General features: G+C 36.0%; 1 protein-coding gene across 1 annotated transcript in view; it reads right to left on the reverse strand.

Annotated features, from left to right (window-relative positions):
- ADGRV1 (adhesion G protein-coupled receptor V1) overlaps window positions 1–18373 on the reverse strand; it is a 577341-nt gene that overhangs the window by 365838 nt on the left and 193130 nt on the right. Inside the window, exons 51-58 of the mRNA XM_037012118.2 lie at window positions 13282–13504; window positions 12753–12957; window positions 10138–10284; window positions 7645–7900; window positions 6049–6251; window positions 4748–4924; window positions 4222–4404; window positions 2135–2314 (exon numbers count right to left, since the gene is read on the reverse strand). Of these exons, the coding sequence (XP_036868013.2) occupies window positions 2135–2314; window positions 4222–4404; window positions 4748–4924; window positions 6049–6251; window positions 7645–7900; window positions 10138–10284; window positions 12753–12957; window positions 13282–13504 (1574 nt within the window). The remainder of the gene's footprint in view (window positions 1–2134; window positions 2315–4221; window positions 4405–4747; window positions 4925–6048; window positions 6252–7644; window positions 7901–10137; window positions 10285–12752; window positions 12958–13281; window positions 13505–18373) is intronic.

Raw genomic sequence — 18373 nt, forward strand, 5'->3', positions numbered from 1 at the left:
TTGATTCCAGAGATAATAACATTTTAGTGTAAGTTCACAAGCAGATTCCCATGAGTCTCTGTACTTTGTAATTACTTTGGTAAACTTACCACCCTGACCTTGTGAGAAACTCATTAATTCTGACAGATTTATACTAACAATCTCTTCTCAATATTCAGTTCTGAATCTCATCGGTTTCACCAAATAATGCTAACAAAATGTTCACAGTATGCACAATATTGTATATCTTAGACATAATTAAAAGATACAATTCATGGTATCAAGAAGCTTTGGCAGTAAGAAAGAATGGATATGAAGAAAATAACTACAAAGGACTGAGCAACACTCCTACTTCTGCCAAAAATAAAATTTGCAAGACCCCTACTGAGTGCAAAGCCTAGTTCTAAGTACTTTATGTATATCAACTCATTTGCCCCTCACGACAAGGCTTAGGAGAAATAACACAGTAGGGAATGGGTGACCTAACTCTTACTTCTAGACTGTAAGACAAATTGGAAATTTAAGATTATTAAAATAAGATATGAGATTCCAGAATACAGGTGCACTAGAGTTTATGACAGGAGTTAAGATAAAATGAACAAAGAAAAGTTATGTATGAATGGTAACATGACTCTTCATTTTTCCTAACAGTGAGACAAAGTTACTAACATACTAATGACAGAGTCCAAACGTGTGTGATGAGGTTAAAGCAGAAATATTATAAGGTTTCACTAACTGAAGATTTGACCAAAACTCTGAACCTTTTATCTAACCTCAGAAGCTAACAGAGACATTTTACAAAAATTAAATTATGTATTTACACATATTGAAATATTTTTCTTTGTACATATGCTGAGAACGAAAGCCTGGATAGAAATACAAGAAAATATTAATGATGTCTATCTCAGGCTAGTCATATTAAGGAGACTTTTACTCTCTCCTTTATATAGTTTTGTGTTTCCCAGACTTTTCATGTTGCCTAGGTAACATTCACGGCTACTCCTCTGTGAATCTATCACTCCTTACAACCACTTGTGTTTATTCCTTTCCCAAAGAAGAAAAAGAATCTCTAGGCTAAAGAAGTAGAAGGATGTCTGTCCCTCTTATGGATCCCATTTTCTTATGAAACTGAAATTTCAATGGATCACATCATTAAGCAATCATTAGTTTATTTAATTTTGGAGCATCTGGGAAGCCCAGACCTGATGGGAAAATTGTAGGTCTAGCCTTGCATCCAAAAGTACAGAAAAGCAAATGGGCATTAGACTAATTTATTTGTTATTTTAAATGATCTATGGTGAATTACTGATTACATATTAGTGATCAAAAAAAGGAATGGTGACATATAGAGCTAGAAAAGCTGTTATGGATATCAGAATTTTTAAAAATATTTTTATGATTTAATATTTTTAAGATTTAAATATTTTTATGATCATTACAACTTGGAATTCCCTTCAAAAGGTAAAGTCATAAAAATTATGACACCCACAATGTACTTAATAACTATGATACAGTGTATAACATTTTTATATTTCTGATGTAGAGATGATTCAGTACTAGTCACCAAACCTGGCTGCATAAATGATTATGCTTTTCTTTTCTCCCTCAGTGGTTGAACCAACAATAATCAAGCTCTCTCTCTTCCAGGTCATAGAAATAAATAGCCAAAAAGAAGTAAGAGAAAAGAAATGAAGAGAAACGGATGAGCTGGGGTGACTGTGGTGTTTCGTTTAATAAAGTTAGGACAGAGCACCAGAAGGAGAGGCACTAAACACATCTTGGGGTGTAACACCCAGATCCGTAACAGAATCCTGCCTTGGGACCAGGATGACAACCTGGCAACAGGGCAGAGAGAGGACAGAATGGATGGACAAAAGTAGATCTTGATCTGTTACACCTAATAGTTTTATTAAGAATCTGTTCTCCTTTATCACTGCCTGACAGAAGAGTTCTCATTACTAACAAATTGTGTGCACAAATTGGAGGATTGTTCCCTAATTTGACAGCCAACTTAAAACACTCTTCAGAAGAGAATTTTGAGGGAGAGGCAATGAAGAGTTTTCTTAAAAAAAAAAAAAATGAAAGATACCTTCTACTAAAAATTACATAAAAAAATTGGCCTGGGGAAGCACCCACCCCAATATATTTAACTTACAGTCTTTTCTTCAAATCCAAATATTCCAAATGGAGAATCATTTTGTGGAATAACAACAGTTACTCCAACATCATCGCCAAGCCTGCCCCCTCCAGCCACCCTGATTAAGGAGATATTGAACATTTCCATGACTTCAAATTCAGCATCATCAATTATGGTGATTTCTATCATTGCAGTAGCCTATGAAAGAAAACAAAGAAGGAAGGAAAAGAGGGAGATAGAGAAGGGAGACAGTAGGGGAAGAAGGAAGTGTAAGATGGGAGGAGGACATAATGTAATTGCAATTTTTGATCATATATATTTTAATTTGTTAGCTGAAACCTAGAAACATAGCACAAAAGAAAAAAAGCAGTATTTTTTGCCTGTGATGTTCATAATACTATTTTAAATATTTAAGTATTTCAAAGTCAGAAATGTACAGTCTATTATTCTCAAGATAGAGGAAATTACATATGTAATAAATGAAGCCTTATTCTTGAACAAAAATATTTAAAATGCCATTCAGGCTCTAATAACCATTGCAAAAACATAAATCTTGGTATAACCAGTATTAATATTACATGATATAAAATGATAGCATAGAAATGACCATTGTCTTCTGTAATTAGTATATAAATCCATTTTGTTTCAAATACTGTTCTTATAAGGCAGGGGAAAAGAGAGGAAGAAAACCCAAATATTCTCTGTTCTTAGATGTTTATGATCAGGATTAGTTCATTTGTCTGGGTCTAGGCTAAAAGTTTTTATAGGACATGAATAGGTAAAACTTGGTCCAGCTTTTGATTTCACTATTGGTCATAAAAATATTCCAGCTGTATCTCCATACTTAAAATCTTTTCCTGTATCCCAGAAGGCAATTCCACTAATGTAATACACACATTTACCAAAAATCTTCATAGTTTTTCTATCAATTCACCTAAAAGGTTCAATTTAGTAACAGAGAAAAGTGAGAAATCTGGGCATCACACTGAGGCCAAGACCCAAATCAAATGCTACAAAAAAGCTTATTAAAATGTCTGTACCTAAAATCTATACTGTAAAATAAGGAATACCTTCCCTATATACAGGATGCTAACTAAGAATAATATGATCTTAAGGATGCTGCTAAAGGATGGGACTTCAGTCTTGTGTACAGAATAAAGTGCTGCTAATTGAACTGAAGTTAGAAAGCTACTTCAATGAAAAATCTACTTGTTGCTGCTTTTAATGTAAAAATCAGCATGTCCCCTCTTTTAGTAGGAAATGTTGTAAAGTTCTAAATTTGTTAAAAAATCATGATTTCAATTACCAACAATAACAGACCTTTATGTGTAGGAAAATCCAGATCTGTATGTTTATTTTTTAGCAACATTTACTGCCCAACTAGGGGGAACTATGCAAATTTGTTCAGGCAAAATCAGACTTCATGTAGACAGCACACTGCTATTTGAGGTTACTAACATTTTCATGGTTGTTCACAAGATTTTCCACTTACTGATTTAGAAATTTAAGAAAACATCTTATTCTTACAAATCAGAAATGGCCAGTGTGCAAAACTTTTAACTCTTAGGGAAATATTTTGTAATTTCTAACATTGGCTGACCCAGATTGAGATTATTTTTCTCTAATTTTTTCCAGTCTTAACTATTGGTTCCTTTCCTATCATTTTAGCCTTTTTTAATTGTAAAAAATATTTTGGATGTTAAGTAATAAATGCATACACTTTTAGGGCAAACCCTAAATAAATGTCTGTATTTACAAGCATTAAGAAATAAATAGAATAAAAGAACCTAGAAGTCACAGGAATAGTGTAGTTTATCAGTCATTTTTTTACATTCTTAGGCACGTCTAAGCCATATCCTCCTTTATAACTTCTATTTAAAATAGAATCAGGTGGGGAAGTTCAGAGACTCTTGCCTCTTCAAGTTCTCTTCCTTTGTCTATTAATAAATTATAGTACATTAATTAATAATAGTTCTGTTTAGCTTGACACAGAAGCAGAGTTTATTAATAAATTCAGCAATCACTAATGCACATTCATTTAACAGATGCCTATAAAATGTATGGTGTATGACCAAAAATCACTGATATGTTATTAACTAGCATACTTGTTTATCTGCAAATTCAAGAATCCCACGAGGTGGCTTAAAGTCTTCCAAGCCAGCACTGTCCAATGTTGCTTCCCAGTAAACATGTACTGCCCCAAAGCTTCCAGCCAGCCGGACTACAGGAACTTGAAGAACATTCAGGGGTGGAGGCACCTCATAGGCAGTAATAACTCCACCCACATCCTGTAAATAAAGAATATAAGTTGAAATGCAAGATAAAAGTAACATCTTATGTCATAACGTTCTATTTGTTATTTCTTCTTGTATTTCAAAGTAGAAATCAATAGATATAATTATGCATAATAGGTCTTCAGAATTCTTGTATTTAAATTTAATGAAAATAAATGTGCTTAGTCTTCATCTAGCTCCAAGAAAACTAAGCATTGGTTTATAAGATAAATTTTGAGACATATATTTGTAGCTATATACAAGTAAAACCAATTATTTTGCTAAAAATACATAACACTGACCAAATTAACAGGGACAAGCTTCTGTGCTACAATAAATACATTAAAGTTTATCTCACTCTGGTAATATGAAACTTAAAAATTCCTCTGGGATCATCATTTTCTTCAATCATTATCTCAGCTATTTCCATCCCAGGCCTCCGCACACTTGGCTGTCCTACAGAGAAGTCAGAGTTCATCAGATACACGTCGGTAATGTTGACAATAAATCCTTCCTCCAACTCGGGAGCATTATCCTGGTAAGGAGAGTTGGGGGAAAGATACAGCATTTTACTTTATAAATATATTGAATTTGCAATGGAAACCTGATATTTTTCAGTAAGGAATAAAGATCCACAGGAATGGGCAGCTCTATCACACACAGAAGATTCCATTTTATATTTTAATATATTCCTCCTGACAACTTCAGACTCATTTGAAGCCTCATACCAGCACTGGCAAGTAAAATAATTTTTAAAAATCTATCATACAATTTTCACCATATCCTATTGAATAAGTTTTACACATATAACACCCCCACCCCAAATTTAGAAGAAATGGCAAATGCTATATACATCTTAAAAGGAAAGCTCTAGACTTGTAAATCTAGACATAATCCTACATTTTAATTAACTTTTTAAAAAATTACAGTAACAAGAAATTTCAAAGAAAAGGAAACATCCATTCTGCCCCATTCTTCATGTCTTTCACAGAATGTCCTCTCCAGAAGCCACTTTTTCTAATACCACTATTAGCAACACTTGACACTATCTAATAATATATGTAAATGTTAATAATATTACATATAAGAGAAATGCAACATTTAGTTATAACATTATTGACAACACTACTAACCACTTTCAGTTTCTTCTGTATCATTACAGATAGACACACATATTCTCTTTATACAAATAAAAGAGAAAGAGAGGGAGAACACTAACACCAGACCTGAATCATCGGAAGATTAATCTTGATTCAAGTAATCACATCATGAAATGAAAATACTGCCCTATCGAACCAACAATAAAAAGAACCAGACAGATTTGGGCACTGTATTCATTCAGTCATTAGTTTAAAACAACAACCAACAAAACAGTGGATCCAATCACATGTAATCAATCCAAATTTAATGCTTCAAAGTTCACTAAAAAAATACTCCAATTCAAAAATAAATAGAAATAATTAATTCATCTGTTATTTTTACCAGTCATTAATATCCACTCATCATTAAATATTAGGATGGCTGGGAAAATTAGAGTACTCACATTTTTACATTTTAAAGTATTCTTTTTAAAGATTTCTACCACCAAGAGCATCACATTTTTATCTTTAAGAGTATTTTTCTTTATTTTACATCATATCCACTGCAGCCTCCACTCACCGGCAAAATGGCAACTTTGACATAAGTTTCCTTGATGCTTTCTTTCATTGCTATTATTGTTTCCTGCAGTATATAATCTTCATTCTCAGTAGCTTGATTACTGATGTGCAGTAAGAAATTGGGCTTAGCTATCACGTGAATGGCAATGTCCCCAAGTAGTCCTTTATCTCGAACAATTGGTAACTGAAGAATGGTGGTGTTGTCTGAGAGACAGACATGTCTCAAGTAAGTAAGCTGTTCTATTGCTCGCCCATTCCAAGCCCTTAGGGTGGAATGTTCTGCACTATCCCTTTTAGACAGTTAAGGGAAAAGATAATACAAAGACAATGGATACTCCCAAGGAGTATTTCTGGGCTTTGACCCCTGTCCCCAGAGTTGTGCTGAGAAATCGCCATACAGTCCTAGCATTATAACCTAGTTCTAAATTCCCACATCTGGCTCTCTAATGCATCCTCCCTATGTTGCACCTATCAGGCACTTTAACAAAAATTGCTAAAAATCTTAGGAAAGTGCATAGGTGCAGGTTGACAGAGGTGCCAAGTACAAATGCTAAAATGATTCTCTGCAAATCAAAAATTAAGCACAGTCATCATTTAATAACTAACCATTAGAAGAAAAGCAGTTTTGTTCATACAGTGAGGCACCAATCACAAGGCTCGAACTAATTCACAGCACCTATTTTTTTATTTCATTTCTTATGTTTTTAAATTTTAATTTGCCATAAATGGGAAAAAAAATTCTTATCCATTTTCCCTACTGGTCTGTGAGTTTCTAATGACCAAATACACAGATATGTGACCATGCCACAATTTCTGGCACTTACTAGGCATGTTTGTTGAATGATTTAGTGAACAGATCACTTTAAGTCCTACTGCTTCTGTTCCCATATAAAAGCCCAGGTGCATAATCACACGTTATTTTTTTCCCCCATCAACTACTTAAACAAAAGGTCCTTGAAACATGTCCATGTTCCTATCAGAAAACATTAAAGCCTTCATGTAGTATATTCTAGATACATACATATTATATATAATCTTTATTCACATAAATCAAATTATCTTTATCTACAAAAATGTATCCCACAGCTGATTTAAAAAGTTATTTAGGCAAAAATTTCAGCACTAAACTCAAAGGGGATAAGAGCTGACCACTTACACTTCACAGAAAAAAATATTATTCTTATTACTGCTTTGGATTTAACAATTAACACCTTGAGTACCACATACAGTTTGTGTTGCTCACTGTTCCCTGTAACTATTGAAAACCTGTAGAGAGAAAATCTGAAGAAAGAGAACAGATAAAGGATGAAAAAGAGAAAGTAAAATAAAAACCAGTCACTTCTACTGCAATGACTAAAATATTAATATTTCTCTTAGGATAATTAATGTCTCAAAAAAGCAAAAGTACTTCTATAGCATTACTGCTGTGTGATCATATGACCAGAGCATTTAACAGACAAACAGAAAGAAAACAGGATTGAGTATGACCCATAAAACTGAAAAACATCATCTAAAAAGAGAAATTTATATTCCTAGTAAATAACAGATTCATCCAATAAAACTTAATAGAACCTGAAAAATATTTAACAGCATTTACCTTTAGGCTCTGCCACTCTAATGAAGAGTGACTCAGCATGCCAGCCCACCAAGCCATACGGTGAGTCATTGGGCAGAGTGGTTACCACTGACTTGGCTCTTTGCTGATCGATAGTGGCACCTTTTGAGGGGTCCTCAACCCCTTCCGTGGTAATATGGATGAGCATTATGATCACAACCTCTGATAACTCGGGTACATCATCAGCAAGAATAGTCAGAGTGATTGTAGACAGTGCCTGGCCTTCAGAAAATGAAATCTAAAATTTTAAAGGAAGATTTTATTTATCTTATAATCATCATCATACAATAAGAATACCAAAAGGTTAGATTTTCTTTTAATACTAGCCACAACTTAAACAAGAGATATTTAAGTAACACAATATAATTCTATAAATCACTCAAATGCCTCTTATGTTAAAAGTGGAAGACTATTAGAAAAAAAAGGAAAATATTAAAACTTAACCTAATAAAATATATAGTCAAAATGTCGTATCTGTTAAAATATAGAGTACATAAGTTTCTATGAGTCTAAATCCTTGGTACCATTTACTTTATTTTTTAATCTACAAAAAAGAAGATGGCAAAGTAATTTAAATGTTTTTCTTCACAAAATTTTTGCCAGGATTGTTATTTCCTTTGGCTAAGCTCTAAATAGATGTATGACTTACAATGCCTTGCCCAAAAGAGAGGTAGAGAAAGAAAGAGACACAGATCAGAGTGCCTCTCTCCACCTGCGTGTCTCTACTGTCTGAAGAGTCAAAGCCAGATTTGCTAACAAGCATCTGAAACCCTTTCAGACAGGGCGTCCAACTGCTTCTTCAATGTCATTGCCCATTGCTCTCCACCTCATATCCTGTTGTCCAGCAATACAGCTACAAATTACAATTTTTCCAACTAGCACTGCAGGCCTGTTGTGCCAATAGTCACCCTCTCTACCTACAGAAGGTACTTGAGGATAAACACAAGAGCTTTATTAATAAAATCTGGGGTCAGAAAACTACTGCCCTCTGGCCAAATCCATTCTTTTGTAAAAGAAATTAAATTGGGACACAGCCAAGTTCATTCAATTTCATACAATCACTACGATGGGTGCTACAGAGGCAAAGCTCAGTAGCTGGGAAAGAGGTCATACAGCTCGTATCTTCAATATTTACTATCTGGCCCTTTACAACGTTTACTGACACTTGAATAAAATGATTAATTCTTCCAAAATACAGTCTATACTTGAGATGCTATTATGCATTTAACTTAGAAATAATTTTAATCATATTTATATAAGAACCATTAACTGGGGAAATATATTTCTGAACATACAGAAACTGAGAGGTACAACTTCAAGTTTTGGTAGATTGCATAAAGTAAATACTCAATGCAATAAAATTTGTCATAACATGTTTAAGACACCAAACTCCAATTCCCTCTCAAATGATACAGAAACCTAGAAATGATGGGCCATAATATACATCTGTCTTTTTTTTTTTGAGACAATTTCATGAAAGAGAGGTCTTTTCAAAGAACTCTTCAAAGAAGCATTTGAGCAAAATCACAGATTAACCTATGAAACCTAAGACAAGTCAAGGAAATAACCCATTTTTCCATTTTGACCTAAAAGCCCTTTATGCCCTCCCTTTGTGTGTCATTTAATTCTTTGGATCATTTTGATTCCATTCTTGAACCTGTGCTCAATTTTATCCTTTCCTCTAACAGTAGAGAATGGGATCTTCAGCCCTTTCTTGAGCTAATGCATCTACTTCCCAGCAGCTGGAATAACAGCTGCTGTGCTTCTCACTGGGAATGGCCCTCTGCTGCAGCAAACTGTTTCTGCCCAGATTATGCTCCACCCAGAAGGTGGCATGAGGTTGTGGACAGCTCAAATTGGAATGTAACATCTCGGTCCCTTTGCCCCAACTGGAAACAACTCCAAAGGGCAGCTCAGCTCCAAAACACCCTCCTGAGTTCAATCTCAGGAGCTCCTGCCCATGGGTCATCACCTCCCTCTGCACATTCTTGCCTTCCTCATCCTTGTAAGTTTATCTCCCTAGCAAACTGCCAATTCTCAATCTTGGAGTCTAATTATTAGACACTCAACCTATACCACCCAACAACTTTGATCTGCTTTTACATAAATCTGGCTATTTTACATAGCCTTGTTCCCCATTTACTGCTTCCATTTCTCTCAAACTCTTTAAACCACCTTTCCATTCATCGTCTGATTGGTTTTATCTTTCTGATGCAGTACACCCACAATTTGGCCAGCTAATGTACTGACCCTCAAAGGATGACTTTTGTGCAGATAATTTTGGTCTTTAGATAAAAAGAACAATAATCACAATAATAAAACTAACCTTAAACCTCTACTATGGTGATTAGTAGGAATCCAGTGTTAAAATGGTCAAACTCAAAACACTTCATCAGTAAAGCAAGGTTTGGGCCCATGCATCAACACTAACCATAATTAAAAAGTAACTCTCCTATGATGTTTTGAATTACATACCACTCCTGAGGTAGGAAATATATCACTAATACTTCCATCAGATTCCCATGCTATGGTTATACGACCACATGTTCCTTTTAAGCGCTCAACATTTAAGGTTACAAGGCTATCTTGCTCCATTTCTTCCACTTGCTTATATAATGAATTCTGGAAAATACACAGGAAATCACAAGGGATTATTTGAAATTACCTAAGCAGACTTTTATTTAATGCTACTGTGCATGTACAAGCTTCACAGTAATAAGCAACATATTATGTGAAAAACAATAATTAAAAAACAGTATTATAGGATAGTCATGATTTTATCCTAAAATATGTATGTTTAAAAGTAAAGGCTAACGTAAAGCAAAAAAAATATATATTAATTTTTATAGGATGATCTTGTCATCCTGTTTCTATAATTTTCAAATTTTCTTCAATGAACAGAAACTTTTTTGTATTATACAATAGCTTGTAAAAGTTTGAAGAACTGAAAGAACATAGAGGCAGGAGATGAGGGAAACCTTCTCCTGTGTAACCTCTGGTAATCCCTCCAGGCCTTTGTTTCCTATTTGTAAAATAAGTGTTTGGGCTACATGATTTCTGAGATCCCACCCAAATGTTAACAATGTTATGGGAATCAACAGGGCCTTCTTTCTGATCATTTATGGAAGTCTCTTACCCTTAAATTCATATCCTCTGAAATGTTTCCACAGGCTGTGCTGTTTCCACTAATGCTGTTTCAACCTTAGCTCATGGTCTTTACAACTATTTTGCCTGCCAGAAACATCCCTTTTCTTAAGTTAGAATTTCGTATTCTCTCCTTCTCACCTATACTCCTTGTCTCTTCCCTTTGTTCCACATTGTATCTACTTGTGTGTGATTGTAACGTGCATTGTCTAACACTCGCAACATATCTGGCCAGCCGCTTCATCAATTTTTTCTCAATGTTAATACTCCAAAGAATCTCTCTTTACAATGCCACTGATTTCTCCATAAGCAAAAAAAGCAATACTATGGAGTTTAAAGGTTTTTAAAAATCTTTCCAGTAAGATCTTTCTTTTTCTTGTCTTTTTACTATGGTAATCTGAAAAGAGACTCCCCTATTAATTTCTTAGAGCTTATAAAAGCTTCTATTTATAATGCTACTTTGAGTAGATATCCTATCCTACAGCAATATTTTACACAGCATTTTAACACATTGTTACAGATGTTACAAAGTAATAAAATCTTGCTCAAGGTTATCAAACATTCCCACAGAAAATGTTTTGATTTTAAAATAGGCATATAATTTGTTCACAAAAAATAATGCCTCTTCAAAGAGAAGCCTCTCTCTGGATCTATGCCCTCTATTAAAAAAGATTAGCAAAATGAGTTTGACTGCCAGAAAACATTCATGGAACTCTCATTATCTAATAATCTTAATTTGGAAAAAAATCATCCAGATAGCAAGAAGCCTGTATTGAGGAACTCTACTGGACAGATTGGAAGAACCCAGAAGACTAGGTATTGGCAAAGACATGACTGGCAAAGAAAAATTAATGGGGGAGTCTCTTTTCAGACTACCATAGTAAAAAGACAAGAAAATGTAAACCCAAGTGGATTTTGGACACTTTATGTCTCTAGAACAATTCTGGAAGGAGCTTCTTAAAGAGAAGTCTATCATGCTTAAACAGTTGAAGGACTGAATGTGCTCTCCATCTGCAGCAAGGCTTCAAGGTAAGAAGATGAAATTGAGCCGCAGAGCACATCGGTTCTTGCCCCAGGGGCCCAAGTGCTGCCCTGCATATTTGTATGAGATCCCGAGAAGGCCACATGAGTGCTGTTTCCTCCCCTGGGTAATGACAGGGTCATACTAAGCACCTCTTGTGTGCTTTGAGGTGCAGGAATAAAGCTGTGAACAAAGAAGTATCCCAGCTCTCACAGCCTTGAATTATAGCAAAAAGAAACTGACAAAAGACAGATTGAGCCATTTTATGTGCCATAAAGCCCATGACAAGATATAAGTAAAACATGACGGTGGGGAGTGGCAATTTTCTACCAGGGAGGGCCTGTCTGGTAAGGCAGCATTTCAGCAGAGACCTGAAGAAAGTGAGGAAATAAGTCACGTGAATACCTGGTGAGGACAGAGGTTTTCTTCTTCCTTGGAAGCCCTGAGCCCACAGCTCATGCCTTAGGGCAGTACTGTCCTACAATATAGCTGCCGGCCACATGTGGCTACTGAGCACCTGAAATGGGTCTAGTCTGTAAGTGTGAAAGTGCAGGTGATGAGTGTAACACGGTGTACAGTATATTTAGAACTGGCTTCATCATTACCCTCTGGAAACAGGACACACAGCAGAGCAGAACTCCAGGTCCAAGGCCAAACAGTAACATTTTAAATGCAATTTTATAAGAACAATCAGTACAAAAAAAGGTTTAGGACAGAGTTTAATCCAGGGGGTCCAGTGTGGAAAACTGTAAATTTCAAGACATTAGTAGAATTCACCTCAGAATGCAAAAGTGGGGACAGAAACAGGAAAAGGAAGGGGAGAGAGGCTTAAGATACTCAAAATGTGACTCCTGGAATGCTACTAACAGCTAGTATTTAAATACAGTGAAAATATTACTTTTACTTCTCTGTGTAGGATCCTTACCTGAGCAAATCCAACAACTCCATAGGCATCATCATTAGACAGAATGGTGATTTTTACATAACCATTAATACCAATCTCTGCTCCTCCTTTGGGATTTTTAAGCTGAACTCTAAAGGATTCGTCTTCTTCTGGAACTGTATCATCAAGGATATTTACTGCTATTACAGCTTCTCTGTCACCAGGTTCAAATAGCAGTTCACCTGAACTAGCATAAGAAGTATATAAAATAAGTCAACTACAACAAATTTCAGACATAGTATATTACTCACAAAACTCACAACACTGATTATATTAAAAGTTTGAAAAAAATCACATCATTTCATACATAAAATTTCAATCCAAAATATTCATATAATACTAATTAACTTGGTAGAACAGATATTAGAAATATGGATAATAACTAAATTTCTGGCTCATAAATAGCTCTTATTTTGTATACTTATCAATCACTAAATAACAACTTAGAAATCAGATGCCACATAAAATCATGGTGAGCATAAAGACATTCAGCATAAAATGTTGAACCTACCTAAGAATAAAGTCGGACTGGCTTGAGATATAGGTCAGCTCATACATGTGTGAGTAGGTGGCTCCCGCCAGAGCAATTAAGTTCTTGCTTGAATTAAGGGACTTTACTATAACAGAAGCTGCATCATGAGCAGAAGGTGCTTCCAGAATAAAAGAGAACCGATTCACCTCTGAATTCCAGCAGTAAAGAGCAGACACAGCTTGGCCAAGAAGAAGTATGTGGACTGTTTCAAGGCAAGAAAAGGCAACCAGAGGGAAACATGAATGCCACTTTACGTGCGCCCCACATCAGTACTAAAGCAAAACCTTTCCAACTCTCAATGTTCCATTTTGATTTCTGAAATGACTAAATATGATTCAATTTCTGAAAAAATTAAATGTAAATAATAATTTTTAAATGCTGTGGAATGATCAGGCCAGTCTGACAATGTACTCACAATTCACTTAATAAATAAGAAATTTGGATCCCAAGTGGATTTTGGACATTTCTGTATTCATCTCAATATTTATTCACTCAAGATCATGGTAGGATATTTTTTAAAGTGAAAAATACCCATAATCCCACCACTAAATGATTCATTTTTATATTTTCCTTTCCAGTTCCCATCCATATGAATTTCTATTTAATGTAGTTACAAAGTCTAAATAGAAAAAAAACTAAATTAAAAAGCTTGACACTTTATTTATAGTATTATCTTATATACATAAATACAGTTTTATATCTTGCCACACAGCATTCAAATTTATAATTGAAATATATAGATAACCTATAGGGCTGAGATTTAAAATATACCTAATAAGTTCTCTACATTGGATGTTTATTATTGTTTTTTAATTTTTCAATATTAACTAAAGACAGAGTTCTTCATTTTCATAATTTTCACTTAATAAGTTCTTAAAGGTAGTTTATTAGACCAAAGAATGTGAGCAAGTTTATGATCTTGGAAGGTATTCTGCCAATGTTTTTTGAAATATTAGTAGGAAAACATGCTTTTAATAGTTCAACGCAATAGCACATGTTCTTATTCACAGAAAGTAGGAGAAGAAAGGGACTCACTATGTTGCATATACCACTAAGCAATCTTTACACTTAAAGCTAGGGAGAAAAGTGAGAACCCCTAGAGAGACATGTACACATTCCAATATTTGCAGAATACCCTGGAACATAAAGATACCAACTAAGATGACTCGGTACTAACATGGCATACAGAACCAGAAACCATAAGTCTCTTCTCAAATTTTCCTGATGAGTTACAATGGAAAAAATCCCATATCCTTACTCTTAAGTATCAAAAACTACTGATTAGGTTTACTTATGGTATTTAAGTTCTGTTGCAGTTTAGTAAATGTTACATAAAAGGTAAAGATCACGAAAAGAGTTGTTATTAGTAAATTTGCCTTTTAAAAATCATATTTTTTCCATAAGGCTTTGTAAAACTGGAGATATTCAGTGAAGAGGAAATTCCTCAGACAGATCTCAACCTCTCCCAAGTAACTGATTCTGTAGTCTCAACCCAAACCATAAAGTCTTCTGAACATCACTGATTATGCACCTTATCCCTTGGCGCTATACCCTATTCACTTCCTCACCATCTAATCAGTATGAGAAAGCAACAAAGATAGACATTTGGAGGAGGAAATGTAGGGGTCCAAATCTACATATATGTATGCAGAACACGTTTCCTCAGAAAACAGACATCTGTGCTGGTCAAGATCATGAAGCTGGGCCAAGAAATTTATAAAGAAAAAAACTCTATCTACTCTGGGGCAACAGGATTTAACTAGTACTGATTATAGAATTCCCTTCCAGTTAGCAAAACTGTAAAGAGAAAGAAGTATCCCAAAGAAAGGCAACTTACTTAAGGAGTAGATGAAGATAAGTTCAAGGGCTAAGCGTTAGAGCAAGCCTTCGTTCATAACGTGGAGAGATCTGGGGAAAGAAGGAACCAGTGAGAGGGTCTTCTCTCTCACTGAGGGGAAATAGCCAGAGGGTCTGCATGGGAGGCAGTGTCCTTAGGAGAGAGCTGAGTTCCAGGGCCAGAAGATGAAAGAAAAAACCTGAAAAAAGCTTGAGATGCAGTGTACCTGCCCAGAAGGGCACTGCAGAAGGATTTTGGGAGCTGAGTGAGGTGAGAGTTGAGCAGTTGATCTGGAAATAGGACTTGCATGGTCTAGAGCATGTACAGACCATACAGGATGAGAGGCTATCCCCAGGACTTCTTATCGTAACTAAATGGGGGTGAAGAGAGTGTTGAATTAATCCCCATGATTTCCGAAAGTGATGATTTCCAAAGGTGATAGTTTTGGCAAAGCCAAGAGCGTCACGAGACTAGGGAGGGAGAGGTAAGCGTCTTTCCAACAGCACAGAGAGCTTTGAGGATTAAATGAGATAATAAAGTAAAAGACTAGAACAGGACCTGGGACATAATAAACATTCAGCAAGCTGTAGCATTATCTGAGAATACCGTATTTCCTCACTCTTTGTCCATATATTCTCCTTCACTTGCTCTGTAAAAAGTGGAATTCAGAGAGGCTTGCTTCGAGGACTCCTGTTCTCACAGTCACACTCTCTAGATAATTTCATCTCTACCTGAAGTAAAATGACCTTCTGTACATAATGAACCTCCAACCAGTTACACTTACTCAGCATCTGTACATGGATGACTCAAAGACATCTCAAGTTATCCCAACCAATCTCATTATCTCTGCCCTCTAAAGCCAGGTCTTCCCCCCAGTGATCACTGTAACAGCTGACGGACTACCGTCCGACCATGAAGACAAGCCCCACCTTGTGTTCAGACACCGTCTCTTACTAGCATCTATGCTTTTGTCCCCACAGCAGTCAAGGCTTCCTTTTTTAAACACATGACGCACACACACACACATAGACACACTCACACAGAGTCTCTGTCTCTCTCCCCACTTCTCTATTTCTCCATCTCCTCATCACATTCTCATAAAAGGTACTCCAATACTTTCAGGATAGAGACAATAGCCCTTTACCTCCCCACCTGGTCTGATAACATCACCTGCCAGACCTTGTGCCACCTGTCCCTCACTGCCACACTGGACTCCTGATGGTCCTTCCAAAAGCACATGCTCACAGCCACCCTCTGACCACTGCGTATGTTGTTCCCTCAGGCCTCATTAGCCTCTATTGATCTCACAGTTCACAATTACATGACTCTTCTTAAGGAAGCTTTCCGGGCATCCCATAGACCAGGTCAAGTCCTCTCCATCCTGTGTTACAAGAATACTTATTCTCTCAGAGCAGTTATCTGCTTGTCACTAGAAACTAATCTGTGCGATTATATGTAATGCCTCTCTTCCCTAATACATTCAAACTTCTTCAGGACAGGGATTAAATCTAACTCTGCTTACTCTTGTTACCTCAGGGTCTACCATTGTGCATGGCAAGTTAACTGGCACTAAAAACATCTATGAAATAATACAGGAGAGAAGGGAAGGGAAGGGGGAAGGTGAGAAGTGTGCCCTTGCAGTCTATGTCACGTTCATTCTCCCTCTTCCATTTAAAGAATTCAGTCCCCACCCAATAATCTCTGTCAAGTCATTAACTGGAATAAATATGTAATCCTCATAGTCATCACTCCACTCCAATACTTTTAATAAAATATTTGACATGTTCCAAATAAGAAAGTCCTTGAATATTATTTAGTGCATAATTCCAGCTTTCAGGTGATCTATAATAAGCCACTCTAAATACTTGCTTATAATCTTTTCATACTTCTACAACCTCAAGTCACAGAAACAAAAGCAACAAAGAGAACTCACAATGGGTCCCTTAATAAGCCTCTGGTAGAATTTTTCAAAAATTATTTTACAAAGGTTGCCTATTCTATTTTTTTTAAAGATCTTTGAAGGGAATTCTGTAACTTCAATGAACAGCCCATTCAGGCAGCACTTGTCATCCTTAAAAACATTCATTAGGTAACTATTTTGAATTATAATAAGTGACTCAAGTAGATACAGTTAGTCCACTTGAAAACCTGAGGTATAAGGGAAGCAAAAATGATGAAGGCACAAAATTAAAGGACAAGTAGACAAAAACTAAACAAATACATGATGAAAGATACCTACTTCATTCAGTAAACTGCTGAGAATGATAAGAAAGTCATGGAGTTATATAATCACAGGATAACGTCACAGATTGAAGGCCCATGAGAGGCTGACACATGGAAGTTATTTAAGAAGAGGATGTGCAGGACATAGGCAGACACAGGACACTGACAGCAGGGTAAACCCAGTGGAGAGGCCAGACAATGATGGGACAGTCCAGGTGGGAGAATGTTGTGTGGATGCAGGACTGAGGAGGACAGAGTCAAATTCTGTCCCCACCACTCTTGTCTGCTCATTGTGCCCTCAATGCCACAGGCTCTCTAGCTTTTCTCTTTCACTCAGACCGTCCGCCCACCAACAGTGTTCTCATGGCTCCCGTCAGAGATCTCTTACCCACTCCAATTCTACCACTCACACAGCAAATGGGATTGATACTCTACCTCGAATTATGATCTTAATATTCTTTCCTGCTTCCCAAGCAGACATTAACCTTTGAAGACAGGAATTCTTCATAACTTTAGGAGATGATTTACATATAATGTCTAATTAATAAATGGTCCGCCCAAGTGATTCCTTACCTATCCTCAAACAACCCTAGAGCCTCCACACAGCATTAGTCCCTTGGGTCTCACTAACAGACTTTGTTGTGGAAACCACTACGATTAAAAATACTGCTTATGTTTCTGATGTACAGATTCAAGTGCAGAGGGCCAAGGAGGGTCCGGGCTGCAGAAGGCCGAGTGAGGGAGCAAGGACGGCACACTTCTCACAGCCGTTCTTGGACTTTTACAATTCTTCAAAGCAGATAGTTGCTCTCTCCTTATAAATACTTGCATACTTAAAAATATATATGTAATGTCACTCATTTTTTCTCTAGACAAAAGAAATATATTGTCTTTTTTATTCTTCACTAATATTTAACCCTGTATTTTAGTCATTCTGACCCTTCTCAAGCACAATGCCCATTTTAAAGTACCAGTCCTCTGGAAAGTCTAGGATTTCTGGAAATATTATTG

This window comes from Manis javanica, chromosome 1 (genome assembly GCF_040802235.1).
Source record: "Manis javanica isolate MJ-LG chromosome 1, MJ_LKY, whole genome shotgun sequence".
NCBI lineage: Eukaryota > Metazoa > Chordata > Mammalia > Pholidota > Manidae > Manis > Manis javanica.